General features: G+C 38.4%; 1 protein-coding gene across 3 annotated transcripts in view; it reads right to left on the minus strand.

Moving 5' to 3' along the window:
* Positions 1 to 19,418, minus strand: part of MTMR3 (myotubularin related protein 3) — a 48,721-nt gene extending 29,303 nt beyond the window's left edge. For all 3 annotated transcript variants that reach the window (XM_050906929.1, XM_050906928.1, XM_050906927.1), the window contains exons 1-7: positions 19,360 to 19,418; positions 18,874 to 18,963; positions 17,547 to 17,663; positions 10,011 to 10,093; positions 7,423 to 7,589; positions 3,484 to 3,580; positions 1,825 to 1,938 (exon numbers count right to left, since the gene is read on the minus strand). In XM_050906929.1, the coding sequence (XP_050762886.1) occupies positions 1,825 to 1,938; positions 3,484 to 3,580; positions 7,423 to 7,589; positions 10,011 to 10,093; positions 17,547 to 17,663; positions 18,874 to 18,963; positions 19,360 to 19,362 (671 nt within the window). In that variant the 5' untranslated portion in view covers positions 19,363 to 19,418. The remainder of the gene's footprint in view (positions 1 to 1,824; positions 1,939 to 3,483; positions 3,581 to 7,422; positions 7,590 to 10,010; positions 10,094 to 17,546; positions 17,664 to 18,873; positions 18,964 to 19,359) is intronic.
* Between the last annotated feature and the right edge of the window lie 111 nt (positions 19,419 to 19,529).

Genomic DNA, 19,529 nt, shown 5'->3' on the forward strand with positions numbered 1-19,529 from the left:
CAAAGTCAAACACAAACCCATATATAAATTACACTATTCTCTTTTATACATATATATAATATACATACTTCAATGTACTACCATAATAATAAAATACCTTAAGTCTTAAAAAATTAGCATATGCTGGAAAGCATTTTTTCCCCCTCACAGAGCTGAACAGAGGATGGAGCAATTCCTTAACATTCAGAAAGAGACTATGCTAACCTCCATTATTTGGAAGAAAAAGGAGAAAAGACAGGAGGATTTAAAGATAATGGTCTGCTGCCACAAGCTAATTTGTCCTCCTTTCACAGAACAAGAACTCTTAAGCTAGGTAAATAACATTTTGTAGCCTACTCTTAACTCTTGTACACTTGCTCCTCCGACCCAAGGTGGATGAATACGTCAACTTCACTGCTCTCTAATGTAGCTTGCCACTCAGAGAACAGCTTTTCCTTTCTGTCTGTTTAGAAGGAATGGGTGGCTAGGCAGACTTAATGGAATTATCAGTATTCATTATCTTTTTAATCCCTTTGTCATCTGATTTTTTAAAGAGATTTTAAACATTTATGGGAGGATAACTACACCAGGAAAGTGGCCACGTTATTAAGTGAAAGGTTCCAGAATATTTGGGAAAAAAAAAAAAACCAGATGCTGAAATACACTTCTTACTAAAGAAGCTGCCAAAAAACAGTATCTCAGAAAAGCAGTTTTGTTATGAAGAATTGCTGGACTCAATCTAAGGAAGAGACTGTCTGATTAAAACTATCTAAAGTATGTAGATAGAGCTAACACGTACATTCTTTTGTAATTTAAGTTTTCTATCTCCCTTAAATAATTTTGGTATTTGTCCTTGTTTATACTGCAGTCCGAGTATTAGCCAGATGAGAATTAGAGAAAAACCAAAGGAGTACCTAGCCAGAGATGCCATTTATCATTTCTTCAGCTGTGTTGATGTCGTCATCTTACATTTTTTCATTTTCATATTAAAAAAAAAAATAAAATCAATCTTAACTGAGGTGACTGCCCTAGGAATGACTTGCAGGAGATGCAAACGCTGAGTGCTCCTACAATATGTGTTTGGAATTAAAAAATACAAACCATTACTCCCACTCAGAGTGAATGTGTAGTAAATCTGCCTTGCTTCATTTATGGCTTGACAAGGGCCAGTATGTGCTGCTGTCTCACACATTCTTGGAGTTTTGAATAGGTACAAACCAATACATATATAGGTAGCAAATGTAGAGACAAAGACCCCAAGCTATCAGGCCTAACAGGTCATACTTTGCCATCAGTTAAATACAGGTCTGAACATTTTCTCATGCGAGGAGTCCCCCGTCATCCTTGTTTGATACCTAAACCCTTAGGGTGGTTTGCGTTTTGTTCCAAGGTCCTGTTCTCTGCACCGCTTCTGGGATCCTTCTGGAGCGGTACAGCAGGACCTCGCCCCAGACAGATTCCCAGGGTGGAATTCCCACCACTCCACCAGGCAGCACAGAGGGACTATGCCAGGTTTTGTTGCCTCTTCCCAGCCTAGTTCTCCAACTCTACCCTAGCAGGTCCTGGGCCTTCACGCAGCATCCCTCCACATCACGTCATACATGCAAAAATACAGTAAAATGCAAGCCAGACCTCTCTTTACTTTGAATAAATTATAAAAATATTATTTTAAAATACCTTTAACACTTTTGCTAAAGTCTGTCAGGCTCAGTGAGGGGACACTCTGGAGCCTGAACACCTTCTGTTACAAGCCAAGATTCCCAGTTACAACTTATTTCAGCTTTTATTTGCTAGAACACCCCATTTACAGCCTGGGGAAAGCTGTTCCACCTGCAAGAGCCTCACCTGTACACAACAGCAGGGATACGCTTCCAGGACCGAAAGCTTGCCACACTCTCTAGCTCTTTATCCGTGATCCAGGCGGGAACTATGATTTCCTGGGGGTAACTACCACAGAGCCTGTGAGAAAAGTGGTGCAAAGTATTGAAAGTAAGCGACACAGCAGTCACACACTTCCCAGACAACACACACAAACAAGCAGTATAAGCAACCTGACAGCTGTTCATCTCAGCAAACTGCCATTTTCTTAATACCTGTTTCATTGTATGTCAATAAACTCCTCCTTCGCATACACAAAAAGCACTGTGAACATCGAGGTGCATAAATGCATTTCAGAATTAGAAGATTCAAGCTGGTGTTTTCTTGGGAAATTCGCAGGTAAGTGATTTTTAACTCCAGCTGCTGAAATAAACTGGACCACAGAAAAGAAATTTCACATCTCTCCATGCTAAAGAATTAGCCACCCGATTTCTGGGTCACAAAACACAGAAGCAGAGCCACCCTGGGCTACTGGACTCAAGACAGAAAACTTGTGTAAGTGTGGAAAAAGTACATTGGCTAATCAACCCTCGCCAAAAGCAGGACTCTGAGTGCACTGGCTTATGTTTGACTGGCTAACTGGAACTTTCTTCTACTAGATGCACCTCCTACTCTACAATTTAACTAATAAAGCCATCACTGCCAATGAGAACAGTGCAAGCAGTCAGTAGTGACTGTAATATATTGCTGAATCGTAAACTAGTTCATCGCCAGTCCATCCCCTTAAGAGATGCATTTACTGCACAAGAAGGACAGACACGACCACATGTCTAAGACCGTTCTATTCAGAAAAGTGTATCAATCATCCTGAAAAAGTGCTCTTTGCTCAAGTGCTGGCCACAAGAAGGAAAGGAGTAGTTTGTGTCATTCTGCTTCCGTGACATATAAAGTTTTTTTTTTCCTTTTTCTTTAGGATTAAATATGTAAGGGATAGCTATTTTTATTTCCCTAGATTTTTAGAGACCAAGACAGATACTCTTCTTGCAGCAACACCAACTCCCAGCTGCAAGTCATTATCCTGCAAAGACAGAGCAATGAACCATGTTTCATCACAAAGTGTTACTGCTGGTTTTGCTCTGAATTGGATTAGGGATCAGCCAGTACACTCTGTCCTACCAACCGTGAATGGAGGAACACCTTTCTCTGCTCCAGCAGCTAGGGAAGAGGACATTTGTCTATGCTTTCAGGACCACAGAAAGTGTTTTCTCTTGTTTTCGGGTTCTACAAGCTTAACTCTTGCAAACCAACTTTTTTTTTTTTTAAATACAAGTCTTTGTCATAAGTTAGAGAATAAGACACAATAAAAATATTTTTTAAAAGTTCAAACTCCTTTCTTTGCTCACTTAAGGCTTCCCTTTCCTCCATTAGAATGCTTATTCTCTAAGAAGTCCTCCAGCAAGCACATCAAAATCCGGTATTTCTAAGCCTACAAAAATTGTAGCAGCTAATAAGATATTAAATAATACTTTAAAAGCACATTTTTTCCATAAACCAACGAAAAGCCATAATTCTAGTTGTCCCTTATTAGGAACTGTAGAACCTGGAAAAAGTTCCAGTAATCTGCTATAACAAAATTGGTGTTTTGAGATGCCATTTGGCTATGAATCAGCAGCCCACATAACTTACTTGTACTTCTCATTGATGTTGGAAATCCTCCAGGCATTGTTCATATCAAAACCCATCCGCTCCACTTCATTTTTAAACCTTGAAGTTACATGTTCTCCTGGGTATCAAAAGCAGAGAGAAAATAAATGCAAAATAAGATAAGATTCCTGCTTTTCAAAATAGTTAGAGAAAACCACCACTGCACTCATGCCTATTAAAAACTGAAAAGAGAAAGGAACAGTCCAAAAACACCATCTACATTTCACAACCCTGTTTTGAAAATCTGTATCAGGAGACCCACAGCTTGTACTGATGGCTCTCCCTGGCCAACTCTCCAGAAATGTCAGAGCCCATCAAGGACTTTTTCTCTGAAATGACCAGCTTCTGTAAATTCATATAAGAAACAATAACGCTGTAGACCGGAACCAAGCACATCAGCAAAAGCAATTTAGATCCATCAGCAGTCTTAGTGGGAAAACAGTAGTAGTTTTTCTTCTGTGAAGTTCAGAAGAATTTTCTATCAATGAGAAGAATGTGAAGCTCTGGTCTGACTGATACGTGAAGGGGTATCCAATACATGGAATGTGGTCTGGAAGTTGGGCAATCTCCATTTAGTATGCAGTTTCTGCCACAGGTTTCCTGTATGACTGTAGGCAAGCCCTGTAATTTAACCTGCATCTCAGTTTTCCATCTGTAAAATGGACATTATTCCTCCACGAGTCATGGAGATATGAAGATAAAATGCATAAATGATTGTCTGACAGAAATATCCGCCACAAGATCCTCACAAATTCCTGGATTAATATATTAAAGGAACTGGAATGAGCTCCATTTATTTCCTAGACACTTTTTTAAAAGTATCAAAACACAACTGAAAAATACACAATAGCAATAAAGAATAATTATTCTGATAGACAAAAAGTCTAGAGAATTAGAAGGTACTCAATCAACACGTAGAAGAGAATAACGTACAAAATTTCCAGGTTCACAGAGCTAAGAACTGTGATAAATTTAATGAGCATGTGAGCAACACTAGATAAAATGATTCTGAAAGTCTGCTCATTGCTTGTCTCTCTAAATTACTGTATCATTAAATCATGAGGCAGAGCATCACCCAACAGGGGAAAAAAAAATCTGTTGAAAAATTAATGCTTTAAGTATTACATCTTTCCATTATGTATTTTAGAAAACCCTTAAAGTCTTTCAATACCTGAGATATATGTAGATACATATTTATCTCAAAGATGTAAATGTACACATCTGAAACAATTTTTTATGTGACATTACAGAACAATTAGAGATAAATACAGAGAAATAGGTAAATTAAGAATAAAGATAGCAGCCTAACTACACGACTTAACTGTGCAAGAAAAGCTATAATGTTATTCATTCCCACAGGTCAGATCACACACTGAAAATGGTACTTTGCAAACCTAGACATGCTTTACAATATGGACAATGTGCAAGAGATCTGCATAATGAGATTATTTTTCTTACACTTTTTGAAAGGTAAAAAGTGAGAATGACACTGTGTGCAAATGGAGATTATTCACTCTTCAAGGTACGTGGTGGCAAAATCTATGGACCTGACTGACCTTCATCACTTATTCCCTTTACATCATGTCACTGGTACAACAGTACCATAAAAAAGAAATAGTTCTGCCTCCCGTGTCGTGCACTTTCTGCAGAAGGCTACTCTCAGTATCACACAGGCACTGTAGTTCTGCTCTACTCCCCTATCACCAGACCAATCAGACTGGAGCTTGCCAACAATTTCCCGCTTCTCACGTGAACTCTGCACGAGCTTGAATTTATTATCTTCCAGCCACCTACTCCAACAGATCAGCTGCTTGAGTCCCTGTTTTACAAAAGCTGGATGGCCCCATAGAGATGGCAGCTCTGTGAGGAGCCCTTTGATCCTTTGTCAAGTGCAGAGGTGAAACTGGGACAATACATTCCAGCCAGACAACAACCTCTGTCATGTTCTTGCTTAGCAGTGACTTTTTTAAAAAAAAAAAAAAACACCTTTTATTGGAACAGCAGCATGCTCTTGCAGCACTGAGGATGGGCTTCATTATCAGGTGCTTTGAGGAATAGTCATTAAAACTTGTGACACATCCTTAAAGATTTTTCTGGATAGCAAATGAGAATACTAGAAGTATCTCCAATCATTGATGCTGCATACTGCTCGTGGGTTTTAAGAGAAACACATAAAACTACATGAAAATGAAATATTCTTTTTGATTTCTCCCTCTTAGCTTTTCCACTACTGTGCATGTCGTGAAATCACAGATTTTCCTCTGAGAAATGAAACCCTAGCCTTAACGTTCTGTCCATTCCTCCTGAAATGCTGGTATTTTAAGAGGCATTTTGAGCCAAGATGGATAATACTTTCAAAGCATCCCAATCAACTCTCAAAATCAGAGAAAAAGCAAGCTACACATTTTGTGGACTTGTGCCTTCTGACTATAAAAGCTGACTTTGTGAGCCACAGTTCATATCTCCCATTACATACATTGATAACAACTTACATTTTTTCCCCAGAAGTTGATACTTAGATAGACTTTGAAGCAATTTAGTATTTTTGTCCATATCTACCAAATACTGGGCTCCTTGGATGTAAAAAATAAATTACAATGTCTTGGGATTAACTTCAATTACATTCCCATAGATTTATTTCAACTATAATTCAGCTCTTAGAAGGAGAATGTCTACCACCAGAAATAAGCAAGCTACAGGGAAGAAAGTTACCACATTAAAGCAAATGATTTGATAGACACACCTACAAGAAAAAAATTTGATGGCTAAGTTAATAAAAAAGTAAATGCTGCTTCCTATCCTAACCTAGTGTTAGGTTGAAGCCTGTCTGTTCCAGTGAGGAAAAGGACTACAAGGAGATTTAGCAAGCCATCTACATGTCTGCTATCTTCCAGTTCCTGAATTTAGTTAGGAGGGAAAAAGACCTGAGTTTAAAATTCTGAGGATTTTTTTGCCTTTTTTCAGTAACTGCTAACAAAGCGTGTAAAGTGCAGGAACAGGAACCAGAACCAAGGAGCACCTCCTCCCACTTGTGTGCTACCGGTTGAGTGCTCTTCCTCAGGCGCCAAAGAGATGACAGTCTTTGCTCAGCCCCAGACCAGCTGCAGTAACAAGGCTAGAAGCACACTAACATTCCTCAGCCTGATAATTGGGACACTTTTCTCAGATATGTGAATTGCGAGCGAAGAGAACCTCAGATAGGAGAGGGCCTGGAACTCGGATTTCCTTACATTCAAACAAGTGCTGTAACCACCAGCATCCCAATTTTTAGCTTTTATTTACTTGTGGGCTTCTAAAACCTTCCAGCAAGGATATTTCACATAAATAAGTCGCTGTCTTGCAGCTGTGATGAACCTCAGGAGCAGCTCAGGGACTTCCTTCTCCTTCACCTCCTGCTCCTCAACATCCATGCTGAAGACCACTGTTCTAGGCAATTACAAAAATGTGGGCACAATCAATACAAGATGTTTTAGAGTGAAAGTTGCTGCCATGGTGAACAAAACGTTATTAGTATTATACATGACTGACTAAATGAAATCCACCACAATAGTTTCCTCAGGATATTCAGGTACTGCTTTGCATATTGATCCCAAAGTAGCTATGGCGGGAGCTAATCTCGCCTTTGTTCAGACAGAACAAAACTCAGACTGTGCGGCAGACATGCAAGACATTAAAGGACAGCTCGCTGTAAGTGAAGGTATACTATACCTATATAATTACCACATACAGTATATTCACCAGCTGGTGAAGAAGCGCAAGAACTTATGTACAAAAAAAAGCCCATACTGGAATTTTCCAGGTTCCGTTTACAACAGCACAGACTGAATTTGTTCATAACTTTTTTTGAAAGTTCTGGATTTCAGCAAACAGGCAGTTACTAGTCAATGCACTTGTGATGATCCCCAAAGTGCTTCCACATACCTGGCCGACACAAATCCCCGTGCTGTTCCTTTTCACTAGCATACACCTCCATGCACCAAGCGTGATAGGCAAATGAGAAAAGGTCTTCTATCTTCGAAGGAGGACGGATGGCATTGTTCAGTCGCTTAAGCCAATCTTGACACTGCTCAAAAGTAGAAAACTGACACCTGTCCCAGAAACAAACATTTGACTATTAGTTTTCAGGAAAAGATGCCAGACTATAAGATCTGACAGGCTGACTATGAAAACATCTGTGAAAGCAAAAAGTGAGAACAAACATCTTACTGATAACTTAGTTCTGCTTCTATGTACATTCTAATTGAGAGTAAAAATGAAACCTTTGGATATTAGTAAAGAAACATACACTTTGGAAGTCAAAATAAACTGTAAGCAGGAAAGCAATGTTCTGTGATTGTGAATAAACCAGCAGTATGCCCTACTAGTCATGAATGAGGGAGACATTTATGCATGCGTTTACTACAAAACCAAGGACAGTACCACCAAGTTCAGTCTGCAGCTTTCACACAATCAAAGACAGGAATGCGTTACAGCAACTTGCTGACTGGTGGTCTCAGATGGAAACTCACAAAACCATCGCATACATTATAATCTATGCATTGTATTCCCATAAACAAGAACACATTTTTCATCAGACATAGGAGAAATATCCATTTGACTAATATACTTAATTTGAGAATAATGACGACAAACTCCAGTATCTGAAATCTTACATTATTGCCCTATCTCATAGGCTAAGATTCTCTTTCTGGCCTTGGTGGGAAGCACGAACAATGTTTTTGAAACTGAGCTTTGCCTAACATTACAGACTAACAACAACAACTAGCAAGAATATTCCCTGCACAGAAGAAACTAATCTTCAAAGCAGTGTATTAAAACGACATTAGCTTGCCTTTTCAAAGAGGATTACTGGACCCTTTAGAATAAAAGGGTGGAAATAAGATCAGTGATTTATTTTGCTCTGACAGATTTCTTCAAGATTTTATAGTTATAAAGTATTCACCAAGTATTTACATTCAGCTCAGTCTGTGTTCTACTGCATTCATAGTTAATGATAGCACCTGTATTCTCTAAGGGCAGGATTTATTACCCCTACCTGCAAATACCTAAAAGTCAGTCAGTGGAAGGAAAAAGACAAGTCCAACTCATGAAACGTGTCTAAATAGCTGCGAGGAACTGCAGCCTGGAGGTGTTTATTTCCCATCACTGACTATAAAGCAAGCCGAAACTACTAGCTTAGACTGGATAATTCTCTATTAAACATCTGTAGTCAGACAAGATCATCTCACCCTAAAGACCCCATTTTCTTTCTAAATTCTTTTAAAGTTAGCGTTGCAAAGAACAAGTAGTATCTTCACTTCAGCCCTATTATTCAAAACACAAACTACTTTGTTCACGAAAAGACATGAACATGTTCTAAATCTGGTATCTCAGCCCTGTACTTCACGATCTTCCAACGGCCAGGGTCACCAAGTACTGATTCTCGGAGATGCAATTTTGAAGGGAAATTCATAAGGAAGGGCATAAATACAAATAATTTGTATTCATTCTACAATTGAAGAGAAATAACAAATTAATGTAGAGACGAAGGGTGACTTTTTTAAATGTCAAGAGCTACAAGTTAAGAGGAAGTTAAATATTTAATTCAAATTAAACTAAATATTACTTCTAAAGTAAAATCAGTCCTCATCAAAATACAGCATTTCAGGAAGCAGCTGGCCTGTTAAACATTCTAAGTGCTCAGATATGACTGGGGCTCATTTCATTATACAAAAGGTACTGCCAGCAAACATTTAATCAAAAAGAAATGTTCCTTTCTTGTTAATTAAAGTTTATAGATCAAAATTCATTTCTGCAGCAGGAAAGTAGGAAATAGCTGTAGCTCAGGCTCAGTAGCTCAGAGACCCCTGGGGCAGACTCTGAAGCCTGCTGAAGGACAGACATAAATAAATATTCCCTTCTACATGATGCTATCTCCTGTACCGGGTTACAGAGTGGGTTGCAGACCTGGCTTTACCTTATTCCCTCACTTTCTTTTCCAATAGGCTCCTATGTCTTAAGGATAGCAACTGTACCCTCACAGCTCTTAAAAATGCAGGGTGGCTGATGCTATCCAGACTGAAAGTTTCACCTAGAACTGCACAAGCCCATACCTTAACCCTCCAAACCCCAAATCTTGATTAAACACTTTTCCAAGAAGTGTGTGTTTCAGTGGTTTTATCTAGTTCCGTATCTTGTAACTAATTGAAGCAATACATTAGAACTGGTTGTAAGGCAGGGAAAACGCAGTGAGACTAAAATTAATTCAGAATAAAATCAAGATCAGCCACTTAGGCTCAGACCAAGGTTTGCTGCTATACTGTATCATAGCAAGCAAAAATGCAGACCAGCTTGCTCCCATCCTCTTTACAAAAATGCCCAGCCATCATATGCAAAATCAGACAAAAGAAAATCTTTTGAGGGAACGCAAGTCCACTAAGTAAGAAAAAACATTTCCTTAAAACATCACAGCTGTCCACAGCATGTGGAAAGCAAAGTTACCCCCCATTCAACATTCAACCTATTCGTACCTTATAACCTTGCAGTCTTTGCAAGTCAAATGAAGTTGAAATATATCACGGCACTCAACACTTTCTATAAGCTGCAATGGAACCTGCAATTAAAAAGATTATATTATTTTATTTCAAATAGCACTAACACTGTAATCTCTTTGCATATCTCAGAAGGATTTATTATAGCACTACATGGAGTCTGAAGAGAGAGAGAGAAAAACAAAGAAAACTAAGTATAACTACTTCAACAGCTCTGAAGAATGGTACCATGTATCAGTAGTTTCAGCTCCATTGCTGTATAGTCCAAAAACCTTAAGGGATCACATGAAACCAGCGGAGAAGTCTGCAGCACTGGTGACAAACGTGAAGGCAGGAAAAGCAGCAGAAACCCACAAGCTCCTCTCATGGAAGCATGTTTCTCTCTTATGGGTCCAAATTTAGGGATCTTGGGAATATAATTTTAGCTGTTGGTGTCAAAAATGAACTGCTAAGCAAGATGCCCCTTAACAGACTGCTGCAGCCTAGATGCTTGTTATAGGGAAATACCCCATATGTCCTCTTCAGGGAAAAACCATTTGGCCTGTTTCGATCAACACTCGTGATCAAAGCAGCCATATTTAGAGTAGTAATGCTGAATCATTCATTTTTAAAGGTGTAGTTATATGCACTTATGTTTTATGGCACACGTAACTAGCAGAAGCTTGATCAGGCAAAACATGTAAGCACATGCAAGTACCTTCAAAGATAAGAAGAAACCACAAGATGAAAATATTAGTTTTCATTAATATTTTTGGACCTTTACCCGAGAGACAAATGCACATTGTCTTAAACGAATAAAAGTTAATATTCAACTCTCATACATAACTGTCTAAATTCCAAACACAGAGAATTTAGCTAATACCGATAATAAACATGAAGTGTAAAACTGTTTGTATTGTTTATTAGATGATATTGAATATTACACAAGACAACAAAATCTCTGCCATCAAGATCCTTCAATACAAAGGCTATCAGAGAAACATTCAAATACTCTGTTATCTTCTTTGACATCAGAGGAGTATGATCCAGCAGTTTAAGTTCTGGCTTGGGGCTTACAAGACATGGCTGTAAGACCCTGCTCTGCCAGTGCCTTTCCATATGACTCTGGGCAAGTCCTTGAAGGTCACCTCCAATCAAGGATCTGGGGTGAGGAACCAAGACAGCTTCTACTCACACACCACAAATCTAAAGAGTACCTGATTTCAGTGGAATGAAAAAAGGAAATGGAACTAAAAACAGCAGGCAAGGGAAAGAACTGTCCCAGAAATATGAGCCACAAGGAAACGTACTCTGAGCACGAAGATGCCTAGAGAAAGCTTATGGTAAATGCTGTGCCCAGGAGAGTGATGAAGACTCTCATGTCTCTTGGGAAGGCAGGCACACAGCTCACAGCTGCACCTCATGTTTCCCTGCCAACTCAAAAGTCGGAGTCCAGAGTCCTCTTCTGAATGCAAAAGCTCACAATCCCCAAAATACAACAGGCAGGTATTGTCTTCATACTCAACCTTTATCCTTGCCCTTGTCAGACCACAACCAAGCAGCAGTGCTGGACTCTCCTTAGCTGGAGAAAGTACTAACCCTCATCTCCCATGACCAGCGAGGCTGGTACAGGTAAGCTATTCTTTGTTCCATTTGTTGTAGCTGGGCCATTAAAGAACACAAAATTCATGCACAAGGAGACTAGACAAGATGGTGTCTGACTCAGCAGCCCAGTTGTTCAGGTATTCAAATAAAGCTGGAACTTGAATTTTGGTCCATGTTTTCAGTATTATTACTGTTTTAAGTTCTGTGATAGTCTAATATAAACTACGTTACTAGCAAAATGAAGGGGCACATGAAATGAGGATTCTCTCCTGTGAGATAAGCTCCCTCTTTATTTGCCATCCTTAAGCTCAAACTGACTGCAGAGTCACCTGCAGAGAGTAAGTCCCATGAAGATGCTGACAGACTTAGATACCAATGTAACAGAGTATTTAAATGCATTACAGACAAGGTCAGATGTACTGTTGCTATAGTTAATCTTTTTATTTTAACTGCTGATTTCTTCCACGCCTTCTCCTACTTGATTCTAGTCTGCAAGGTAGATAAATTGTTGTGATAGTTTTGTCTAATAAATTAAGGGACTGGAACAGACCTCAGACCAGAGAATCTTCCATATTCTTCCCAACTGGACAGCCCCATGTACACCCAGTAAGTTACTTAAATCTACCACTGACTTACATGGCACGAACATGGAAAATAAGGTACCTTGCCCCAACTAAATGAGTTGAGACTCTAGAAGACTTGTTTTAGTCAAATGCTGCTTTGTCTGTATTCTTTTTTTTTCCCCAAAGCCCTCTTTTATTGCATTTTTTCCCCATGTCCATCTTCATTTAAATAGTTCTTCACCTTGCTGCCTCCTCCCAGCAGTCTGGTTCTGGCTCCTCTTCCTCCTGTCTGCACTCTAATGACATACTAAGTATTCTTCTACTCCCGCATTATTTTTAATTTCCTTCTTTCAAAGTCACTCTTTGTTCTATGCCCTTTCAATTTGCCCTCTGCTCAACAGCCATTCTTTTTTCTCTCTTGACAGTCTACATGCAGCTCACCATCTATTTCCTTAGAATCTGCCAGTTTTTCTTCAGGGCAACCTTCATATCAATCTTTTTAATTTTCTTTTCCGGTCATAAAAATCTGTCCTCTGATCCTCTTGCATTTTCAATCTCCTTCCTGTCCATTATTCTTCTCCGAGTAAAATTCTGTAAAATTATCTGCCTTCATTCCCCATTCTTTCCCACTGATAACCTTCCATTTTCATTATGTTTTTCAGGCTGGTGCATGCAGCAAGTCAGACACCCAGTGCAGTTAGCTTGCTCTTGAAAGAGCCATCAATACTATTTGCAGGCACTTCACCACATAATAATGGCTATCGAAATAAAGCAGTGGAGAAGCAATCTCTTTTGCTTTTATAAGAATAAACATGCATTGTTATCCAAGGCCAATCATATCGCATTATAAAGAGTACTAGAGCACCGTGCTCTTGCAGTATCTCTCTTGACTGTCTCTTTAAAATTATCTCATTTTAAAAAATAGCAACATTTTGCAACTCACAACTTTTTCTTTTTGAAATTTTTTTTTATTATTTTAATTACTGGAACTGTCTGTTATCTAACAGCAGTACAACATTTAGAGAAATAGACCTCTGTAGTTAGAAAAAGCACAAGTTATGTTTACACTGCTGAAACAACCCACCCGATGGCTCAATCCTTGACCACAACGCCAAGCGGCACGCAGTGGACCATGGCCAGGCTGCTATAAGCCAGCCCCTTCACGAGTGAATATGCTATTTACTCTACCCTGTATACCATTTGGCCTGAGTCTCTGCAGGATACCATGTGGCACCCAGGGGCCATGAGCTGTAATTAGTACTTCCTTCTTGTTTTCCCAGTTCAGAGCCTGAAATAATGTCAGGGTTATGTTACACACTGGTTACTTTAAACAGCATGAGGCCAAAGCTACGTGCTGGATGTCCTGGAGCATGCCATAATATGACATATGGAGGAACCGAGGATGCAAGGTCAGCTCAGAAGGTCTTCAGGGACTCTCCCAGGTGGAGGGAGGCAAATCCCTCAAGGTGTGATCTTGTTCATATAACCTACAAGGAGTACCTGAAGCAAATTTTGCTTTTAATTACAACTAATTACACTTAGGTTTTGTCTTGGAGACAATAATTTAGTCCCCCTTCTGCTTTCACAATTAACATGCATGCAATGTGAACAATCAGAGGATCAAGGCCTGAGAATGAAACAAGGACTAAGGCACTGTTCAGCACAGATGAACCACAACTGTGCTACATATGTAAGGAAGATACCAAACCAACCATTTTTCCCTTAAAGGCCAAGCAAGGGAAAGCTAATACTAAAACTCACTTAGTCACCAAGACTGGAAGTCTCCCTCGTCTTGCCAGTATGACCTTTTTCTACTGGGTCCAAAATCTACTGTTTGAAAGAGGCTACATACAAGTCCATGGTTTCATAAACTACGCTAAAATTAATTCTCCCGTAAATGCAATTAGCTTACAGGGAGAAAATGATCAGACAGAAACACTCACCAGCTGCAGAGTTTGAAATTTTCTTAAGGAAAGTCAATCAATAGAGATCGGCCTGGGAACCAAACTTCCCATGTCCACTGACAGATCACTGTTGAGTCTGTATTTTTATCCCATGGATAAATATAAGTCAACACTTTTGAATGTCATAATCCCTCCAATTTATGCATGGTCTGCTGGATCTTTTGTTTTTGCATTTAGAACACCATGTTCCTATTACTACGCTGATCTAGGAAATTATCCATGGAAAAGATTTATGCATAGAGCTGTTTTCTGCAGTGTTGCAATGTGAGCATTATCAACTTCTAAATGTGTTGCTTTCCAAGCACAGGTGCAGCCAGTGATCTAGCAGCATTGTGCTACTTATCCAGGTTTCACAAGCATCATTTTGACAGCCAGTCTATTGAATTGTAAACAAAAAGAGAACAGTGAGGTAAAAAACCCAAAGACTAGGAATCCATTTTTAACCAGATTCCATTTCCTTCATGCAGTTGCCCTTACTAAGGGACAAGTAGTTGACATGCACACTGCTTTCTCTGGATGAGCATTTCTACCATGAGAATATCCCACCTACTTCGAGAGGAGATGCCTGCATGAACAGCTGCACATTCAGACACAGGGAATTAATTCTTTTTACAAGTACTATAATACAGATATTTGCTAAGAATCCTCCTTCTTACACAGAGGTACTTCTCTCTGCTGAGGTGACAAGGTTGTTAGTGTGGCTGGACTTTGTCAGGATAGTGATTCTCATGAAAATCATTAAAAATAAAAAAGAAACCAACTCCTAACATTAGTAAACATTTATACATCTTTAAAAAGGCCCTCTTACAGGTGTTTTCTGAACAGCTCTAGCAATATAAAAACAGTAGGAAAGAATCAAGATGAACACAATCAAAAAGTACTCAGTGAAAATCTAATTTAGAAAATCACCATCTGATCAATAATTTTGATCAACAATAACCAAAGTGATTATTATTCCAAAATTTAACAATTTAAATATGATTCCTAATTATTGCAAGTATCTTTTATGCTTATAGGTATTCCAAATCCTGTCTGCCTTGGATCCCAGTAGAGTTCATACTAAGTTATTGGTGATGATCATACATGGTTACAGAAGAATAATCTATATTCTGCTCTACCTTAGACGCTACCTAATTGAATCTTTCTGGTTAATGATGACATATGAAGCAGGACTAACAACCTTGGAGATATCAGATGAAGTAGAGAGGGCAGAATACTGGATATGAAAGTCAGTCAAAGCAAAATTAATATGGTAATATTGACAAGCTTTTACAGACTCACAAACACTACAGACTCCTGAACACAAACAAAGGGTATCACTTAAGAAAACATCAAATTTTGTTACTGCTCAAAAATATTAAATTGAAAATTCTTCAAAATGAATACCCTCAATTATCCTAAGGGCAGATATGACAGTAAGCGCAGTACATGCATTAGTGGTTTCTCTAATAAAGTAACTAGTTTCCTGGCATTCCTGAGGACAAACTCTTGATTTCTAGCACTACTCTTGTTTCTCATGTCTCAGCTCTTTGTTTTTAAATATTCAGTCCTTTGCTTTGTCAATTCTAGTTGCCAATTTCATACAACATTCAGATTCTGAATTTAAAAAATCTAACAGTAAATAATACAATATAGATTTAATGTAGCAGGCCCCTTGGCAGTATTCAGTCCTAGAACTCACGTTCGTATCACAAAGCAGCAAAGGTATCCTACAAAACACATGCCTCATAACGCATCTTCTGTGCTGCCAGCAGCATGTAGAGATGCATCTGGCTGGACTGCACTTGAGGCAGCCCAGCACCTACCTGACCCTTGGTACCATTTCAATGCATGGTGGCACCTACAGCTTAACTTTTAAGTCTCAAGTTATACTTCAGGATTGACTACAGACTAAGAGAAGTGAAAAGTAAAGTTATGCTACCTCTGCATATGCACATACTTGTATCATCTCCTTTGTATGGTGAGCAGTGGAAGATAATAGCCCTTAAATTTCCAATTAAATTTTTGTCATCATAAATTTTTCGCCATCATTTTGAGTAATTGCCGTGTTCAGAAATACCACCTTTATTTGCTGAAAAAACCCACATCGTGAATTTTAGCACTTTAGTGCTGCACACAGATGTTCACCAGCCTAGCAGATGTGCCTATTCGGCCTACTACATTGACAATTCATGAACTAAAATAGCACTTAAAGTGATTAATGATAACTATGATACAGGCATATTTCAAAGTCTGTAGATAACCTAGCTATATGATTAGAGACAACAGAAACTAGTAAAGATTGAATTTCAGTTAATAAACATTTTTACAGAGTTAATAATTCGGTTCTGGCACAAAACAATAAAAAACCAATTTAAATTTAAGATTGACATGGCATCAAAAATTAAATAGGTTAGGCGCACAGGAGATCTTGCTGGTGTTCCAGACCACTGTGCCGCATGTGTGTCAGCCGTGTATGTGTTGGACACTTGTCAATTCTTATATTTTGTTTCCCTTGCTTTTCTCAGCTTTGGAATAACATGCAGTTTTGGTGTTTTATGCTTAACTCACCACTGCATAGTTCAGGATTTGAGAGTGACACGTGGCAATTGTGAACAACTAGCCAGGGTCAGGACTTGTCTTGAAATAAGGAGACTGGTAAAAAAAACCATCATCAGGAGAGAAAAAAAATATATGCTTTGATTCTTTGGATTTTATTTTACTGGTTTTATTACAAACATCCACAAAAATACTTCTGTGCCATGTATAATGTCCTATCAAATTCTATATAGTTCACAAATAGTATTGCAACTAGTGTATGTCACCATTATACTACTGCAAAGGACTATACAATGCTTTATAATTTATGTCTACGATCATGAGTAGCTGAACATGTAACAATTTTTAAGAACGGACACTTAGAGTAAAGCTCTTTAAAAAAATGCATAGGCATCTGAAGATGAGGTCCAATTCACAGATCTCTTATGTCAATGACTGTCCGCATACTATCCGACTTCAGGCACGTAACTTCAGTAGCTGGTCCTACTTCCACCTTTTGAAGCTCCAAGCAAGGCCCAAATCTAGCTCAGGTGCTCCGAACTGCCCTTTGGAAGACCTTTTATTTCACTACTGAGTATATACAGAGCTTAGGGAGAACAAATGGCTGACATAGCTGGCTGTAAAGAGAATGTAAAGTTGAATGATGTGAAGTTCCCTTGCGAAAGTTGATTTTCAGAGGTGCTAAGTCATCTTTTGATGCCTAAATACGTATCTGTTCTCCCTGAAAAATGTGATTTGAACATCATAGAGATTTTTCATTACCACTAACCTTAAAAGGCAGGATCACCATACTTTTATCTGAAATTCTCTTATTTGGATTGAGTTCAGAATACCTGTATTACCATAGTAGCATGAGTAACACTTACATTCACAACAGACTCCTTGAATTTGATGTGAAGCCTGTAATTAGAAAGCGCAATGATGGCATCCTCTGCTCGTCCTACATACTCCGTACTCTCACCATGAAGCTCGATGAACGGGACCTTCAGAATGGGAAGAAAAATATTTCAGAAACTGTTTACCAAAAATATGTACCTCCTGTAAACATACACTCAAGCACACAATCATAAAATCAAAATTAAACACTGCTGAGAATTCAGCCTAGCTATTACTGCTCAGAAGGAAAGTCTTGGGTAAGGTTGGTTCAGAGGTTAATTGTAGCCTTTTTTTAAAATGATTCCTCATTTTCTCTTAATTTTCCAGACCAGTAAGTGCTTGGTCAGGGAAAACAATGAATTTTTATGAAAAATCTGAGCAAAATATCCTCACATTTTAGCAAGCAGTCTGATCAACCCCTTGATTTATGCTCTCACTCCTTAATGGAGACTGGCATTTCCATAATGTTATTAAATTCATCCTAAAGTAGTCAAAACATAGAAGACCGGTAATCTTCTATACTATTGGTCCCCAATATTCACTAAGCAAGCTCAGGTACCCAGCTTAGACTGGATACCTAAATGCTACACAGCTGAAATCAGTTGGACAAATCATACTTTTTGCTTTATATTTCTCACCACAAATATGAAAATGGACAACATGCTGCTGTTTTATAAAGTTAGAAAACCTGCAGTGATACTACATCACACAAAAATTGCAACTGTTTAATTAAAAATGTGACTTAAGCCAAATTTAGCAGAGCTGGGTGAAAAGTATAAATGCTCAACTTAAAATAATCTGGTTTTACACCAACTTAACTTAAATCAATTAAAAATATTTTCTATTAAAATAAAACAAACTACCCCTTCAGTTGATATAAGAGTGTCTACATGGATAAATAATTTGAACTAAACTGATTTCAAAAGGAACTTTGGAAAATTAAGAAACCAGAAAATACCCATTTTGTGCAACATAAGACTTTTGGCTTCTCAGTAACAAGAAGTAATGGTAGTATTTAACTAACTTAGCATTTTTTTTTTTTTAAAAAACAGAGAGTTCTAAACTATGGAATAAAACCTAGCACTTGAAATTACTACACAAGTAATGGCTATATTTTTCAGACACTCTAAGGAATCTTGTAATATAATGCACAAGTTCTCTGTCCTACCAACAGTACGTGAGTATTTAAAAAGAAAATGTGTTTCTCCTATTACTGGGCTCAACTGCGAATGAAAATTCTATGGGAGAGGCCAGAGAATACATAGGTCAACTAGAGATATTATACTCTTAACTGGCCAGGAGCAGTGTGGTGATTACCTGAAGGTTCTCATCCTCTCGGATCAGCTGCTTCCTGGGAAAAATCTGATTAGCCTGGATGCATTCAAGGCTGTGCTGAGTCTCTTCATCCTGAGAAACAAAGCGTTAGTTAACTTCAGCACTGTCACTTGCTGCCTTCTTCACCACATAGCAAGCTATCAATGACCAATGAAAAGCTCAAACAGGATGAAGTGTTTAGAGAATTCAGGTATCAGTAACTTAACAAAGTTACTAAACTTTCAAAGACAAGCACTCAAACAACTAAATACGGTATTAGAAACAGGTTTCCTTCCTGCAGCCTGATTAATAAAGTCATAAAAAAAAAGACAGACTTGTAATAGTATTAGGAAAAAAGCATTAGCCTAGCCTAGTCTAGCACTACACTTAAAATTCAACAACCCCACATGTAAACATTAATTCTCTAATGTTTTTCAGATTTTAGCCTATTCTGCTCTGTAACAGACCCTACAAACCCCTTTCACTTACCATGACAGGCCCAGGATAGGAGGAGAAATCCTCGTCTTTACTCACAATACTTCGAGGCTCTTCTTCACTTATTATTAAAATCTAGAAAACCAGAAAAGTACAACGATGAAGTTGAATTTATTTTCTTTTGGCAAATAAATACAAATTAACTTTTAAAGACTGAGAATTCA

This window comes from Gymnogyps californianus, chromosome 16, assembly GCF_018139145.2.
Source record: "Gymnogyps californianus isolate 813 chromosome 16, ASM1813914v2, whole genome shotgun sequence".
Taxonomy (NCBI): Eukaryota; Metazoa; Chordata; class Aves; order Accipitriformes; family Cathartidae; genus Gymnogyps; species Gymnogyps californianus.